The sequence below is a fragment of the Macaca thibetana genome, chromosome X, assembly GCF_024542745.1.
Source record: "Macaca thibetana thibetana isolate TM-01 chromosome X, ASM2454274v1, whole genome shotgun sequence".
Taxonomy (NCBI): domain Eukaryota; kingdom Metazoa; phylum Chordata; class Mammalia; order Primates; family Cercopithecidae; genus Macaca; species Macaca thibetana.
This window is the reverse complement of record NC_065598.1, coordinates 114105833-114123272: the sequence shown is the minus strand read 5'-3', so window position 1 is coordinate 114123272 and position 17440 is coordinate 114105833. Positions and strand designations below refer to the sequence as shown.

Here is a 17440-nt window from a genome sequence, read left to right as displayed (position 1 = left end):
GTGCTTAGGGCTATGAACTATCCTCTTAGCACTGCCTTTTCTGTATTCCAGAGGTTTTGATAGGTTGTGTCATTATTGTCATTCAGTTTGAAGAATTTTTTAAATTTCCATTTTGATTTTGTTTTTGACCCAATGCTCATTCAGGAGCAAGTTGTTTAATTTCCATGTATTTGCACAGTTTTATTCCACTGTGGTCTCAGAGAGTACTTGATATCATTTTAATTTTCTTAAATTTATTAAGGCTCATTTTATGGTCTATCATATAGTCTATCTTGGAGAAAGTTTCATACACTGTTGAATAGAATGTGTATTCTGCAGTTGTTGGATAAAATGTTTTGTATGTATCTGTTAAGTCCATTTGTTCCAAGGCATAGTTTAAATCCATTGCTTCTTTGTTGACTTTCTGTCTTGATGACCTGTCTAGTGCTGTTAGTGGAGCATTGAAGTCCCCCACTATTATTGTGTTGCTGTCTATCTCATTTCTTAGGTCTATTATGAATTGTTTTATAAATTTGGGACTTCCAGTGTTAAGTGCATATATGTTTAGGATTGTGATATTTTCCTGTTGGACAAAGCCTTTTACAATTATATACTGTCCCTTTTTGTCTCTTTTAACTGCTGTGGCTTTACAGTTTGTTTTGGGCTGGATGCAGTGACTCACGCCTGTAATCCCAGCACTTTGGGAGGCCAAGGCAGGTGGATCATGATGTCAGGAGTTCAAGACCAGCCTGACCAACATGGTGAAACCTGGTCTGTACTAAAAATACAAAAATCAGCCAGGCGTGGTGGTGCATGCCTGTAATCTCAGCTACTCAGGAGGCTGAGGCGGGAGAATCACTTGAACCTGGGTGGTAAAGGTTGCAGTGAGCCGAGATCACACCATTGCACTCCAGCCTGGGTCTCAGAAGGAGACTCTGTCTCAAAAAAAAAAAAAAAAAAATTGTTTTGTTTGATATAAAACTAGCTACTCCTGCTCACTTTGGGTGTTCATTTGCATGAAATGCCTTTTCCCACCCCTTTACTTCAAGTTTATGTGAGTCTTTATGTGTTAGGTGAGTCTCCTGAAGGCAGCAGATGGTTGGTGAGTTCTTATCCATTCTGCGGTTCTGTATCTTTTAAGTGGGGCATTTAGGCCATTTACATTGTTAGTATTGAAATGTGGTGTACCGTTGCATTCATCATGCTCTTTGTTGCATGTGTACTTTGTTTTATGTTTTTGCTTTTTAACTTGTAGTTTTGTTTTATAGGTCCTATGTGATTTATGCTTTAAAGAGGTTCTCTTTTGATGTGTCTCCAGCATTTACTTCAAGATTTAGAGCTCCTTTTAGCAGTTCTTGTAGTGGTAGCTTGGTAATGGCAAATTCTCTCAGCATTTGTTTGTCTGAAAACGACTGTATCTTTCCTTCATAAGTGATGCTTAGTTTCACCGGATACAAAATTCTTGGTTGGTAATTGTTTTGTTTGAGGAGGCTGAAGATAGGTCCCCAGTCCCTTCTAGGTTTTAGGGTTTCTGCTGAGAAATATGCTGTTAATCTAATAGGTTTTCCTTTATAGGTTAGCTGGTTGCTGTCTCAGTTCTTAAGACTTTTTCTTTCATCTTAACTTTGGATTATCTGATGACAGTGTGCTTAGGTGAGGATCTGCTTGTGATGAATTTCCCAGGTGTTCTTTGTGCTTCTTGTATTTGGCTATCTAGGTCTCTTACAAGGCCAGGGAAGTTTTCCTCAATGACTCCCCCACATACATTTTCCAGACTTTTAGAATTTTCTTCTTCCACAAGTACACCAATTATTATTAAGTTTGGTCATTTAACATAATCCCAGACTTCTTGGAGGCTTTGCTCATATTTTCTTATTTGTTCATATTTTCTTATTCTTTTTTCTTTTTTTCTTATTTATTTATTTATTTATTTTTAGTGAGACGAAGTCTCGCTCTGTCACCCAGGCTGGAGTGCAGTGGCTGGATCTCAGCTCACTGCAAGCTCCGCCTCCCGGGTTTACACCATTCTCCTGCCTCAGCCTCCCGAGTAGCTGGGACTACAGGTGCCTGCCACCTCACCCGGCTAGTTTTTTGTATTTTTTTAGTAGAGACAGGGTTTCACCATGTTAGCCAGGATGCTCTCGATCTCCTGACCTCATGATCTGCCCGTCTCGGCCTCCCAAAGTGCTGGGATTACAGGCTTGAGCCACCGCGCCCGGCCTTTAATTTATTTTTTATTATACTTTAAGTTCTAGGGCACATGCGCACAACGTGCAGGTTTGTTACTTTTTTCTTTGTCTTTGTTGGATTGGATTAATTTGAAGACCTTGTCTTCGAGTTCTGAATTTCTTTCTTTCTTTTTTTTTTTTTGAAATGGAGTCTCGCTCTGTAGCCCAGGCTGGAGTGCAGTGGCTGGATCTCAGCTCACTGCAAGCTCCGCCTCCCGGGTTTACGCCATTCTCCTGCTTCAGCCCCCCGAGTAGCTGGGACTACAGGCGCCCGCCACCTCGCCCGGTTAGTTTTTTGTGTGTGTGTATTTTTTAGTAGCGACAGGGTTTCACCGTGTTAGCCAGGGTGGTCTCGATCTCCTGATCTCATGATCTGCCCGTCTCAGCCTCCCAAAGTGCTGGGATTACAGGCTTGAACCACCGCGCCTGGCCTGAATTTCTTTCTTCTACTTGTTCAATTATATTGCTGAGACTTTCCAGAGCATTTTGCATTTTTAAAAGTGTCCAAAATTTCCTGATTTTTTTTTCTTTAAGCTATCTATTTCCATGATATCTCTCCCTTCACTTTTTTTTTTTTTTGAGATGGAGTCTCACTCTGTCACCCAGGCTGCAGTGCAGTGGCGTGATCTCAGCTTACTGCAAGTTCCGCCTCCTGGGTTCATGCCATTCTCCTGCCTCAGCCTCCCGAGTAGCTGGAACTACAGGCACCCGCCACCACGCCTGGCTAATTTTTTTGTATTTTTAGTAGAGACAGGGTTTCACTGTGTTAACCAGGGTGGTCCAGATCTCCTGACCTCATGATCCGCCTGCCTTGGCCTCCCAAAGTGCTGGGGTTACAGGTGTGAGCCACTGTGCCCAGCCTCTCCCTTCACTTCTTGTACCAGTTTTTGGATTGCCTTGCATTGGGCTTTGCCTTTCTCTGGTCTACCCCTGAGTAGCTTAATAACTAACCTCCTGAATTCTTTTTCAGGTAAATCAGGGATTTCTTCTTGGTTTGGATCCATTGCTGGTGAACTAGTGTGTATTTTTGGGGGTGCTGAAGAACTTCGTTTTATCATATTACCAGGGTTGGTTTTCTGGTTCCTTCTCATTTGGGTAGGCTCTGTCAGAGGGAAGGTCTAGGGCTGAAGGCTGTTGTTCAGATTCTTCTGTCCCACGGGGTGTTCCCTTGATGTAGTACTCTCCCCCTTTTCTTATGGATGTGGCTTCCTGTGAGCCAAACTGCAGTGATTACTGTCTCTCTTCTGGGTCTAACCACCCAGAGTCTACCTGGCTCCGGGCTGGTACTGGGGACTGTCTGCAGAGTCCTGTGATGTGAACCATCTATGGGTCTCTCAGCCATAGATACCAGTGCCTGTTCTGGTGGAGGCAGTCAAGGGTGCAACGGACTCTATGAGGGTCCTTAGCTTTGGTGGTTTAATGCTCTATTTTTGTGCTGGTTGGCCTCCTGCTTGGAGGTGGTGCTTTCCAGAAAACATCAGCTGTGGTAGTGTGGAGAGGGAGCAGCAGTGGGCAGGGCCTTAGAAATCCTAAGATTATAGGATGTCTTCCACTTTGTCTTCCACTACCAGGGTGGGTAGGGAAGGACCATCAGGTGGGGGCAGGGCTAGGTATGCATGAGCTCAGATTCTCCTTAGGCGGGTCTTGCTGCAGTTGCTGTGGGGGATGGGGGTGAGATTCCCAGGTCACTGGAGTTGTGTACCTAGGAGGATTATGGCTGCCTTTGATGAGTCATGCAGGTTGCCAGGGAAGTTGGGGAAATACAGCAGTCACAGGCCTCACCCAGCTCCCACGCAAACTGAAGGGCCAGTCTCACTTCCACCGTGACCCCCTCCAACAGCCCCAAGTCTGTTTCCAGTCGGAGAGTGAGAGGGGCTTGAGAACTTGCCCGAGGCTATTTGCCTTCCAGAGTATTTAGGGTGTCTCCTGGGTCCTGCAGAAGCAACCCACTTCCTTCAGAGGGACTGTGGGTCCTCTCGGGATTGCTGGTTTGTTCTTGTAGTCAATCTGGAGCTCCATAGTCCTCCCTGCAGGACCCACCAGCACAACAAAGAGCAGCCTGCCAACCATCTTAATATTTGTGCGGATATCTCAGCCTCCTTTTAATGCTCTTTTGGAAAACAAACACATTTGTGAATCTGCTAAAGGATGTGGACCTTATACTTGAAAACCCATATACTTTAACACACAACTTCGAGACATTCATACATCTATTAGAATCCATATATAGAACATCCTCAGAGGTCCATAGACCCAAAGTTTCCTTCTGGACCTCTGGTCTAGAAGGAAAAAAAAAGTTAACATTTACTGAGTATCTATTATATGCCAGACACTATTCCAGGTGTTAAATAGATTTTTCTCAATTAATCATGACAACCCCATGGAGTAGGTACACTGTTCTCTATTTTACTGACAAGAAAACAGTAGCAGAGAAGGTCACTTGCTCCATCCAGGTAAACAGCCAGTAAATGACAGCACCAGGGAGCCCCTCCTCTAAGCTACTAAGTCACAGCTGTGAAATCAAAGACATGTAAGCAATTTAAAAAAAAATTGTATATGGTTACACACACCATAATCATAGCTTCTTTTTTGGGGGGTGGGGAAGCATGTGGATAATCTGCCTCTCCAGAGATCTGAGGAAGTAGAGATAATGTGGCACTGGTTGGTGGGGAGATACCTGGCTAAGTATCTCAGGCCCACCACTAATATTCATGGCACAACACAAAACAAAAGCTAGTCAGGCCCACCACTTGGCTTCCCAAGAATAGATCTGTGGCAGTGACAGTAGTCCTTGAACTTGAGTTCTTGACAGTGTAACTGAGATTAGTGCTGGGGTCCAAAATTTAAATTATCTCTAGGGGTTGGAATGTAATGCAATTGTGACACCAGGTTGGAATAAGGCATTTGGGCGGCAGGGGGCATGGTCAACTGGAGAGTACACGTCCTGTCTCAAGACATTCACATTTAAGAAAAACAACCCCCATGAGGGCCAAACAAAAGACATATTCAGACCAGGTGCAGTGGCCTGCAATCCCAGGACTTTGGGAGCCCCAGGCAGGCAGATCCCTTGAGCTCAGGAGTTTGAGACCAGCCTGGGCAACATTGTGAAACCCTGTCTCTACTAAAAATACAAAACCTAGCCAAGCGTGGTGGCGCAGGCCTGTAATCCCAGCTACTTAAGAGGCTGAGGCACGTGAATCACTTCAACTGGGGAGACAGAGGTTGCAGTGAGCTGAAATTGTACCACTGCACTCCAGCCTGGGCAACAGAGCAAGACTCTGTCTCCAAAAATAGATACACACACACACACACACACACACACACACACACAAAAGACATATTCAGACATATTCAGCCCAGTGGGCCTGCGAATAGACCGTTCCCTTCCCACTCCAGGTTTTTCCCACGTCAAGAGTCAAGAATGCAGGGAATGCAGTCTGTGGGAAGGGGACACAAGCTGACCCACGTGACAATCAACGTTGTGATTTCCATTCCGTTAGAGCTATGCTTTTTACATGCTAACCAACCCAGCAGTAGGTCACTAGCAGAAAGGTCCAGACACCAGAGATGAAGAAACATCAGGAAGTAAATGATAGTACACAGGACGTACCTCATACATAGAGCGCATTCAAGGTCAGATGCGTCGAAAGATGCAAGTGGTAAACTGAGAGCAGGTTTGTCCCCCTGATCAGTGGGAGGATCTGTGATTTAGAAAGCAAGAAGTCAGCAGTGGAGTAACCTCGGTTTCATAGATAGTACTTCTGAGGCAAAAGAATCCAATGCGTTTTTCACTTTGCCACTCTCACCACCACCTCCCAGAGAGTTGATTTAGTGGACACCTGAGCCATTGAGAGTGGGACACTCAGAAGTAGGTTCTCAGAGGTTTCCAGCAGCCCCAACAGAAAGAGAAATGCAAGTCAAAGAATGTCCAGGAGCCCTGGGGACTTCATTCAAATGCAACAGGCACCTCTCTCAACAGCAGAAGCTACAGCAACTCAATGGATTGAGCCAGGCCTTCAAAGCTAAAACTGAATCTTGGCACTGCCAAACTCTCGTGGAAAGATAGCAAGCCACAGCTGCAGCTTCTCACATGCCTACCTATGGGAACACAGCTGGGAATGAGCAGGGTGAGGCCTGACCTCACTTTCCTCATCCTGCATTCCTAGAATGGGGATGAGGGTAGCGAGAGGTTGCCCTAGAAGGAAGTGGCATCCCCATGGGTATGGGATGCCATTAGTTGATACTGTGCTTGACCTAATGCCTTGGCGTTCCATTATATTAATAATTAGTATCAAACACTTACTACAGTGTGCTACGCACAGTGCATGCTCTCACAGAAGCCTCATAGGAATCTTTGAGGCCACACAGCTCATAAATGCCAAAGCTGGGTCACGCACCCAGAGACTAAGGAGCCCCCGGACAGAGGTAAGTAACTTGTATATACTGGTGAGCCCAGGGATCTCCTCCAAGCTACCTTCTCCCTGGGTAGAGCCAGTACCTTGCTTGGAGGCTTTATTAGGCATCCCTGTGTCTTCTTGGGATTCAATTTGGCAATGTTTCCTTTTCTTTTCCTGGCATTTTCCAGTCTTGCTGGAAGCAGCTTTTGGAGAGGTAGCATCCCACTTCTCCTCCTCTTCTTCCTGGTCTTTCATGTGGTGCTGCTGACCATCCCCCTTCACTTTAGCTGGATCCATCAGACTGCTGCCATCTCCCCTGGCTGCTGCTTCCTCCTGACTAGAACAATGTGGGAGCTCCAGATTGTCCTGGATGAAGAAAGAGCCACATATCAGAATCTTCTTAGGACCCATATTGTCCTCTGATATTCTTACCCAGAGGGACAAAGGGAAACTATAGAGTCCTGATCCCCACCCCAATTGCAGAGTGAACACAGAGCTCAGCTGGGGGGCCGTCATAAGGTATTATTTCCTACTTCTTGTTCACACAGCATCTGCAACCAAGGCATGCCCAGCTTGGGTGGAGTTAGGGAACTTCCCTAGGCAAGGACAGGAAGGTATGTAGGAGGAGAGGCTCCTTGAGCAGGTCCAAAAAGGGGAAATGCCAGGGCTAGCAACAGTTCCCCTTCCCATCAAATCCTTCCCCAGTAACCACTTTAGCAAAACCAAGGCAGGCAGTGAGGGCAGATCCTGTCACTCAGTAGTTCCTCTGGCCCTCACTGCCATTCACGGCCGTCTGTGATCCCCAAACTCCAGCTCCAAAAGGACTTTTGGTAGGGCTTTGGCACAGGTCTGCTCACAGGCCTGCCAAGTTACCTCATGCTGCAGGGCTGTATGCTACGCTAGTCAAATGAACAAGGTACAAACTATTCCTTTTACTAGATTTGGGGTGAAAAGCATTAAAAAAAAAAAAAAAAAAAGACAAAATCACCTGGCAAAAAAAAAAAAAAACACAATGTCTCTAGGCTTTTAAAGAATATTTTCCCAGGAGATGGATATTTGAAAAAGGATTTAGAAATAAGTGCAATAACAACATGTTTATGCAGATTTACATGGAGAACCCCTCTCTAATCTAAACCCATAGTCCACAGGTCAAGATATTCATCTTGTTGTTTCCCTCTAACCCTACCAAAAGAAAATTGGTAGACAGGTGAAAAAGGGGAGCATACAGCTGGGAGAAAACGATGAGGTGAGGAGAAAAATAGTGTGGGTTTTCTGTCTCTAACTTGGGGAGTTGGGGTTTTCTCCAGCACAACAGCAGTACTACAACCTTGACTTTCGATGAACCGAAGGCATTGGCCACTCAGGAGTATACTGCTTTGCAAAGCAAAGTTTGGGTGGAAATCCAATCCTTGTTCCCCAGCTAGTTCACACTGGAAAGCCAAGGCTGCTATTTTTCTTCTTTTCAGATGGAGCTGCAATCAGAAGTCACTCCAGGCATTTGGGTTCAGTATTAGCATCCTCAATCATGTAATAGTGATCTTAATGATTGAAATCACTGGGGGTTCTCTGATTTCAGGAGCTCCTCTAAGTTCTGCTGTTTTTTAACAAAAGCGGGGCACACCTGCATTTCAGTCCTTTTTTGAGAGTCCAGGGCTTACACACAGAAGAACATGGGGCATGAATGGAGGGAAAACTGCCCCCTAAAGGTGCCCAGGCATTCAGTGCTAAACTCTCCCCTGGAGTCTGCGCTTCTGATCCTCAACTTCTGATCACTTACCCTCTGCCGGGAAAGCCAGGGCCTGGAGCCCATCTCTCTTGTGTTCTGTTTTCTGGTTTTCAAAGAAAGGTACAAATACCTGTCCTCCTCCCAGGTCCTTCAACTCAACATTCTTTCCAACATCTCTTTCCTCTTCTCTGTTACAAATATGTATTGGAAGCTTACTTATGTATAAGGCATAGTGCAAGAATATAAAATTACGTCCATTTGAGAATCAAACAGAGTTGTCTTTGCACAGGGTAAGTGCTGGCACTCAAAGGCCAGCAGTTTGAACAGACAAAAGCTCCAAAGGAGGGAGAAAGGAGGGATCCTCAGGCCCTCTTCCCAGACTCCTCCCCAAAGCCTATAAACCCACTCAAATTGTACGGCCCAGGGGCAGTGAGCCAATTCCTTTCTAGTTCTGTCAAATCTCTCTTGGCTGGATCTAACCAAGAACTGAAAAAAAAAAATGTATCCTAGCACTTTGGAAGGCCAAGGCGGGAGGATCACTTGAGGCCAGGAGTTTGAGACCAGCCTAGGCAAAAATGGTGAAACCCCGTCTCTACCAAAAACAACAACAACAACAACAACAAAAACAGCCAGGCATGGTGGCTCATGCCTGTAGTCCCAGCTACTCGGGAGGCTGAGGTGGGAGGATCTCTTGAGGCCAGGAGTCTGAGGCTGCAGTGAGCCATGATCATATGACTGCCCTCCAGCCTGGGTGACAGAAAGACACCCTGTCTCAAAATTTTTTTTCAACGTAATGAATAATTCTGGGACCATGCCTGAAATTCACAACTGCATCTTTAAGAGGTTCTTTGCAAAGAACAGAACCACTAGTGACTCAATTTCTTCTTTCTCAGGAACCAAAATAGGAGAGGGAGGGCTCACTCCCCATGTTTGCCCACAAAACAGCCAAACGAAGTGTCACGAGCGAGCTGGGTGAGTTGAGTTTTACCTGTAACAACCTTGGCAGATTATGGCTGGTAACTTCAGTAGTCATTGACTCTACGTTTTCCTTTAATCTAGGGTGAGGTGCCAACAGCTTCAGGATATCGGGAGAATGTTCCTGAGAATCCCCCGGGACTGATGGTGAAAAGAAACTAAGGAGAAGCTGTGACATAAAACAGAAGACTTCACTACTTAAGTTTCTACAGGTGCCCAGGTGAAGGGGAGAAGGGCGGGGGTGAGGGAGCCAGCTTTTAGGGCAGAACTCCAGGGAGGAAGCCTTGGACCAGTGTCCCCAACACACCACACTGGGGCAGGGGTCCTCGCTTCAGCAGCCATCAGAATCAACTGAGGAACTTATGAAAAATCTAGGTCTCTACTTTCTACTACCATCTCCCCCAGGTCTGAAGTGTGGCCGAGGAATCTGGATTTTGAGAAGGCACTACAGATGCCTCTGTTGCCTAGCCAAGGTTAAGAGCCACGATGCTGGTGCTAACACTCCGCAGAAATATCTGCAGTGGGATTTTAAAACTCATCTAGGAGGAAAGAGACAGAGAGGTGAAGTCAGGAGAGAAACCTCAGTTGGAGAACTTGAAGTTCATAATACCTCAGTGAGTAGAAGTCTACAAATGTCTTCTAGGATCCTCACTGTTTCTTTTCTCCATCATCCATTTTGCTTCCTCCTCTCCCCACCATCACCCCTGGATCTTTAATCCCTTCAAAGCTGGGAACCTGAGCAGTTAACCGTTAGGAAAAACAGAACACCAGCTTCCTCCCTCTTCTCCCAGCCTTGCCTCCCCTATTCTGGCCTTTGCCTCCCAGAGGATGTTAGGTTAAGTTAAAGTACTAGGTGCAAGGAGGTTCCAGTCTCTTGCTCTTTTCCCTTGCAATTGGATAAGCTGGGAGGGTAGATGTGCGTTCTAATGTAGCTTGCACCATTCACTGTCTACATTCTTGCCCCAAGTTTCCCCTGTACCGGCAAGGATTGTGTGAGTGTGTGTGTGTGTGTCTGTGTGTGTGTGTGTGTGTGTGTGTGTGTATGTGTGTTTCCATATACTGAAACATGTAACACAAGGAGAGCAGGTGACTTTGCTTCTAAAACCTACTCCAGTGCTTATCACCCAGCAGCTCCTGCAGTATTTGGAGACCCACTAAGGGATGCTCCAGTCCTGTGCTGAGGATACATAGTTAGGGTATTAATTCATCAGTGAAATTTGACAGAGCACCAAACTCCAGTTTGATTCATTCTCTGGCCTCCAGCAGTCTCTTCATGATGTTCCTTCAGATGCCAGCACTTGCCATGAAGCCAAACCCTGCTCAGCCTTCAAAGCTCAGCTCAAGTGCTACCTTCTCTCACTATTCCAGTCCTGTCCTATGCAGTAGAGAGTACACCATAATATAGCATCTTGAACACCACGTTGTTATCCTAGAAATGTGTCACAGATGTAAGCCTTTCTCTCCCGCCAGATGGCCAGCTTCTAGAGGGCACATAACAGATACCCAATAAATACTCATCCTACGGGATGGAATTGAATTAAGACACTTATCCACCCCAGGGCCCAGGGAGAGGCCTCGCATTCAGGCCCAAAGTCCTCAAATTGATCCTTATGTTTCCTTTCAGCTCTGAGAAACCCACTTTCCAGTTATGAGTTGGCAAAGGAGTTAAATGGGGAGGTACTCACAGCACCCTGGGCCATAAATGCCAGCTTTCAGAGGTCCCTCTTCCACAGGAGCCAAGGTTGGCCCTCTGAAGCCCTAATGAGTGACCCAACAGGACCAAGCCAGTTCTGAGGAGGCAGTATCCTTGGACTTCTCCCAAAAAGAGCATAATATTCTTCAATGGCAGCCACACAACATCACAAGGTACAAGGATGAAAGGGCAGAGGGTGGTGGGAAGGAAAAGGGAGAAATCAAAGGAAACAAAGCAGAAATAACAACAGCAGTTCCCTTCTTCATTTTACTACTTGCGATCTCTCTCTGTGCCTTCTCAATGGCATTGGAAAACAAAGGTTAGGGTCAATTCTCAGTGAGAATGATCACTCCACATGAATGAAAGTCAACTACACTTCAGCCTCAGCCTTAGAAAGGCCCAAATAGGTCAAGAAGGAGGAAAAAGAATCTGCAGTAAAAACAAACATTAAAAAGAAACACAAGCCTGTGAGTTCAAAGGCAGCTTATTAATGTCAACTCAACCTGCATCATCTCTGTCAAATCTTTAGCCCTAAAACTGGAATGATCTAGTAAATAAACACAACTGAGGACTCTCGACGTTCTTAATCGCTGCCATGGCCTCATCACACTCAGTGGAAATTCGCCTCTAAATTCTTGCCCTCACTTCAGAACTCTGTAACACTCATCATGGGCATACACTCGCTTGCATCATCTGGCATTTATGTTAACAAATGCAAGACTGTAAATTCCTTGAAGACTAAAACTGTGACTTACACCTCTTTGGGTCTCCAGAGCTTCACACAATGCCTTGCCTCAAACCATTAGGCAGCTGTGGAAATGACAACAGTTTGTCTATGAAAGCAGACTGGAGAGACAGGTCAGCCCAACTGATGACACCAAAAACATCTCAGGCCAACTGGGAAATGGACAAACAGGAGTCAAGAAACCATTCCTCCTTGGGTCTAAGACCTGCCTCTGTTGGCCTTTGCACGCTCTGTTCCCAAAGACAAGTTTCTTCTAACTGCCTTTGTTCATCACGGAACTGGAAAGTTCCATTGCTACTATTGACCCAGCGTCACCAGTGAGTGCTGAGGCTGTGGCCATGTCCTCATGGGAAGCAGGATGGCAGAGCAGCTAAGATGCCAGGCTTTGGAAGCAGGTAGACTTGGGTTTGAATACTTTCCCACCAATCACCAGCTGCATGACCTTGGGAAAGTCAGCAAGCCCGAGCTTCATCTGTCTCATCTGTAACCTGAGGATAAATAACCAAACCTAGCCTCAGGAATGTAGTGGGGTTTAAATAATCTACTCTACATAAAACGCCTAGCACAGTGTCTAATGTAGAAGAAATTCTCAACAAATGTTAGCTATTATTATTATCATTACATCATGGACTACACTTAAGATTTGGAGAAGGGTCCACAGCTTGAAGCAATTCTCCCCGAACCATGCTCCTCTCAAGCACACCTTTTTCACATACTCAAACCAATTCAAAGCAACTTCCCAGAAAGGAGATCCTTTGTGAGAGACAGAAAATCCAGGGCCAGTTCCCTTAGTTCATCGATTTTGCTAACCATTCCTTTCTAGAGCCTTCAGAAACCAGTTCTGTCTCTTGCTCAATTTCTTTATCCAATTCTCTGCCAAACCACACTGGGACAGAAACCGTAAGGCTCGGCATTGAATAGCGGGTGGGGCACAAGGAGAGCAGAGACAACCTCCAACTGTCAGAATCCAACTCACAGGCCAATTACCCAGACACCAGCAGAGTAAACTGTAAAACAATAAACAACAAAGTCCACGAATTGAAGATGCCTGAGCCTTCACTCATGCTCTCGGTATTTCACACCATTTTTCTTTTGTAACTACCACATTCTCCTGGGACCCAGGAGTTGGAATGACTGTTTGCATTCCATTGTAACGGTCTCTGACTAGCATTTGTGAGGCAGTGTGTTTTATTTCTAGCAAAGGAGCTGAAGGTTGGAGTTCTGTGTATGGTGATAGGAGAGGTGGGGACCACCAACGTCCCTTCCCAGGGGCTGGTTATCATGTGTGGATGGTGAAAACTGTGATTCAGCCAAAGAAAAGTTATGTAACAGTAGGTAGCCCCACACCCTGGATCTCTCATCAACAGCCAGAATGTCCTCAGTGAGCCTCAATCCCCATGTTAATGTACTTGATTTTGGTTTTTCGCCCACTGACAATCCAGACCCTGAGTCAAAGAAGCAAGAACATTCCTCACAGGCTCCTACAAAAATGTAGGAACTGCCCAATCTGATCATACACACCAGAAGGACGGTGTTTCTGGGCAATCAATTAGCACTCCCTTCTCCCTTTTGTCCCCTTAACCCAGGGAACCACCCACTCAGGACCCCAAATGCCAGGGAGGACAGCACCCTCACTCCCCTTCCTAGAGAAGACAGAGAGGTGAGGGTCCAATAGGCAGCTGGACCTGATGTCATTTCAACTCACTCTTTGGGCTTCACATCTTGCTCTCTTGTTCTTTCCATCAAGGGATACACAGTAGAGAAACTCCCTTAGTGCCTCCTCCACCTTGCCTAGGGTGGCTAAGGCTTGGGCTTTTCTGAAATGTGCCTGGAAGGAAACATTAGCATTCAATCCCATTTTATTCAGCCTATTAACACTACTGCTCTAACAATAACTAACCCAGAGCACTCTCTGTTGTGTAAAACATTTTAAAAGGACTCTCTTATCTACAGCCCTAAAATGTAGGCAACTGTTCTAATGCCATTATAAAGAAGACAAAACTGAAACCCAAAAACTTTAACTTGCCCAATGTAACACAGCTGGTAAATTGTGGAATTGGTTTGAACCTGGGACTGACTGATACCAAAGCCTGTATTCTTAACCACTCTGCCACACTACCTTGTCTGTGCCCCACCATTGTACGGAGTGACCATCAAATGTAGCAAGAACCCCTATTTGACCACATGCTAACCTGCTTTCAGGGCCTGCCCAGCTATGCCTTCGTTTGAACTAGTCTCTCAAGTAAAGAACTAGTCCTCAGTAGTGGCTTGAAAGAGCACCTAAACTAACTGATCAATTTTCAGAAGAAGCCCGGGAGAAGGGATCTGACCTACCCAAGACCTCAAAGGTAGCTAATGGCAAAGCTGGAACTAGAACTGCAGTCTCAGGACTCCCAGGATGCTCTTCTCCACAAAGCAGACTGCCCTTCAGAGGGCTAACCAGAGGCTGAGCAGATGCTTACTCTCCTAGGGGCTTGGATCACTGCTGCTCCCTCACCACATACTTTAAAAAGTATGAAGTAGTTTATGGTTCCTCAGGGCCCAAGCCCAACTGCTCTGGGAAAGACACTCTAGGGAGAGCAGAGAAACATCCTGGGAAAGAAGGAAGAAAAAATAGTAGTTGGGGGAGAGGGCTGCCCTCTGTGTGTGTCTTGAGACAGGTGGACACTAGCAACTTGGCTTGAAGAGCATTTCACTTGAGTCATCTAGGACGTCCCTCCACCCAGTGGCCTGCTCCCTTGCCTCCTCCACTGGCAGCACTAAGCCTAACTTAGTGAATGAAGTGATCCAGGTTGTGGCTGCTGGATACTCCCCTGCCTTCCTTTCTAACATGCCTCTTTGCAGGCCCCAGAGCCCTCAGGCTATGGCCTGGCTGCAGGGGCTGCCCTGAAGCTGCCTTCTTGAGCAGTGGCCCCTGCTCCAAACCTCTCGAGGACCTTTCTGCATTCCCCCAGCTCCTTCTGAAGCCTTGTCTTGGCTGATACATGGATGTTGATGGCCTCCCTTGTTGCTTCTCCCAGCAGTGTTTACCAAGGGCCTTTGGGAAAGGCTTGCATGACATCACAGGGCAGCTAGAGGGGAGAAGTGTTGGGAGACTGGAAAGGCCTCTGTGTGATCCCACTAATCATATCAAGTAGCAATCCATATACTCTTTTTTTTTTTTTTTTTTTTTTTTTTTTTTTTTGAGACAGAATCTTGCTCTGTCACCCAGGCTGGAGTGCAGTGGTGGATCTCGGCTCACTACAACCTCCGCCTCTTGGGTTCAAGCGATTCTCCTGCCTCAGCCTCCTGAGTAGCTGGGACTACATGCATGCGTCACCATGCCCGGCTAATTTTTGTATTTTTAGTAGAGATAGGGTTTTACCATGTTGGCCAGGCTGGTCTCAAACTCCTAACCTCAAGTTATCCACCTGCCTCAGCCTCCCAAAGTGCTGGGATTACAGGCGTGAGCCACCGCGCCTGGCCAACCCATAAACTCTACCTGCTCAGGGCAACCAGCTCACACCACTGAGAGCTGTATCACCTGCAGGATGTGCAGAGTACCACACACTCTGTCTGGATGGCTGGAATAGAGAATAGGGCTGCCAGATTAAACCCCTACACTTGGGGCATTTTACACAGAAATGTTGGGAAATATGCAAATCAGGGTGGGAGGTGGTTTTGAATTATATGCATCACTTCCAGTCTTCTCTTAACCCCCAAGACAATAAATTATCTCATCACTGCCCCCACCTATCACTTCATCACTATGGGGAAATGAAACTCCTATTTAATACTTTCATCAACTCTTCCGTCACTGGGGAAGTCACTTTTCCCATTTCACACCCAAAATGCTTCATTGCTTCTCAGTTCTGCTTCTCACCACACTATCAAGGTTCTTTGCCGTAAGATCTAGGCTTAGGGTGGAGGTGGAAAGAGCTGCAAGTCCTCTTACTCCTAGGCAGCTCCCTGACTTGCACTACTGGGAGGCCGAAAGTGCCCCCACTAAAGCTCCTTTGGGTTAAGACACTGGTGCCTTGTATTAAACACTAAATGTGTTCCTTGGGGAAAAAAAACATACTAATTCATCATCACTCATGAAAACCTTCTCAGGAAAGAACATACAATATTCAACTGACATTCATGGCAGAGTACACAGGTCCACATGCTTTATCTGGTTTCCAGATCCAAAAAAGTTCTGATAATCCATTGTTTTCATAAACTCGACATCAAAATTCATTAGATGGCAAAACCTGACCTAAACTGATATAAAGTGTTTAAAAATATTTAGCCCACTGAGTGTGAATTTTCACAGAATCTGCTGGATAGTGTGTTTGATTACAGGAAGCTATCCAGAGCTCACTGAGACCTAATATATGGTCCTTGCAAAATATAAAACATTCTGGATTCTGAACACTTCTGATCTTATAAGATTCAGATAAGGGATCATGGACTTGAACTTGGATACATTGGTTTTCTGAGGAAGGCATCCTTGGGTTGTGTAGAGAGAGAGCATTACACCCAGCAATCTTTATAGCTTGCAGAATGTCCTCTTGGCCACGTTCACTTTTGACCCTCACTGCATCATTGCGAGGCAGTCAGGGCAGATACCAATAGCTTCATTTTGCAAACAAGGATACTTGGGGTTCAGAGAGTGAAGTCACCTCCCCATGGTTTCCAAGTGGTAGAGCACAGGCTCAAATCTAATCTTCTAAACAAAGTACTGACATATGGCTGAGGGCCAGTCCTGAAGCCAGGCAAAGATACGGAAAGTGACACTTTGCATCCTGGCATCCTGAGAGGTGTCCAGGCTGTTTTTCTTCTCACCCCCCATCTGACCTAAATCCTTGGGGACACTGGCAGGCTGACTGACTATATTAAGGACTTGAAATGGCACAACCATTGTGTGAGTGTGAGGATCCCTTCAGAGAAAACTGGTTAAGCTGCCAAGGAGCCTGGCTATCAGTAGAGGTTCAGGAGCACCAGGCCAGCAACACCACTCTCACCTTCCTCTTTCTAATGTCCCTGGAAAATGATGATAATGATGGCGATAGAAAACATTTATGTAGGCCGGACACGGTGGCTCACGCCTGTAATCCCAGCACTTTGGGAGACTGAGGCAGGTGGATTGCTTGAGGCCAGGAGTTTGAGACCAGCCAACATGGCAAAACCCCGTCTCTACTAAAAATACAAAAATTAGCCGGGCATGGTGGCACACGCCTATGATCCCAGCTACTCGGGAGGCTGAGGTGGGAGACTCACTTGAACCTGGGAGATGGAGGTTGCAGTGAGCCGAGATCACGCCACTGCACTCCAGTGTGGGAGGCAGAGTAAGACTCCGTCTCAATAAAAAAAAAAAAAAGCCAGCGCAGTGGCTCACACCTGTAATCCCAGCACTTTGGGAAGCCGAGGCGGGCAGATCACACAGTCAGGAGATCGAGACCATCCTGGCTAACATGGTGAAAACCTGTCTCTACTAAAAAAATACAAAAAAATTAGCCAGGCACGGTGGCGGGCACCTGTAGTCCCAGCTACTCGGGAGGCTGAGGTAGGAGAATGGCGTGAACCTGGGAGGCGGAGGTTGCAGTGAGCCGAGATCGTGCCATTGCGCTCCAGCCTGGTCATGAGAGGGAGACTCCATCTCAAAAAAAAAGAAAACAGAGAGAGAGAGAAAGAGAAGAGAGAAAGAGAGAAAGAGAAAAAGAGAGAGAGAAAGAG

General features: G+C 46.2%; 2 protein-coding genes across 4 annotated transcripts in view; both read right to left on the bottom strand.

The window, feature by feature from the left end:
- Positions 1-17440, bottom strand: part of NDUFA1 (NADH:ubiquinone oxidoreductase subunit A1) — a 970503-nt gene that overhangs the window by 906909 nt on the left and 46154 nt on the right. The gene's annotated exons all lie outside the window — the stretch shown is intronic.
- LONRF3 (LON peptidase N-terminal domain and ring finger 3) overlaps positions 1-17440 on the bottom strand; it is a 50351-nt gene that overhangs the window by 28512 nt on the left and 4399 nt on the right. The window contains exons 2-5 of one of the 3 annotated variants that reach the window (XM_050776098.1): positions 13449-13571; positions 9319-9474; positions 6706-6970; positions 5818-5908 (exon numbers count right to left, since the gene is read on the bottom strand). In XM_050776098.1, coding sequence (XP_050632055.1) covers positions 5818-5908; positions 6706-6970; positions 9319-9474; positions 13449-13571 — 635 coding nt within the window. The remainder of the gene's footprint in view (positions 1-5817; positions 5909-6705; positions 6971-9318; positions 9475-13448; positions 13572-17440) is intronic. The other 2 variants (XM_050776096.1, XM_050776097.1) reach the window with 2 other exon arrangements.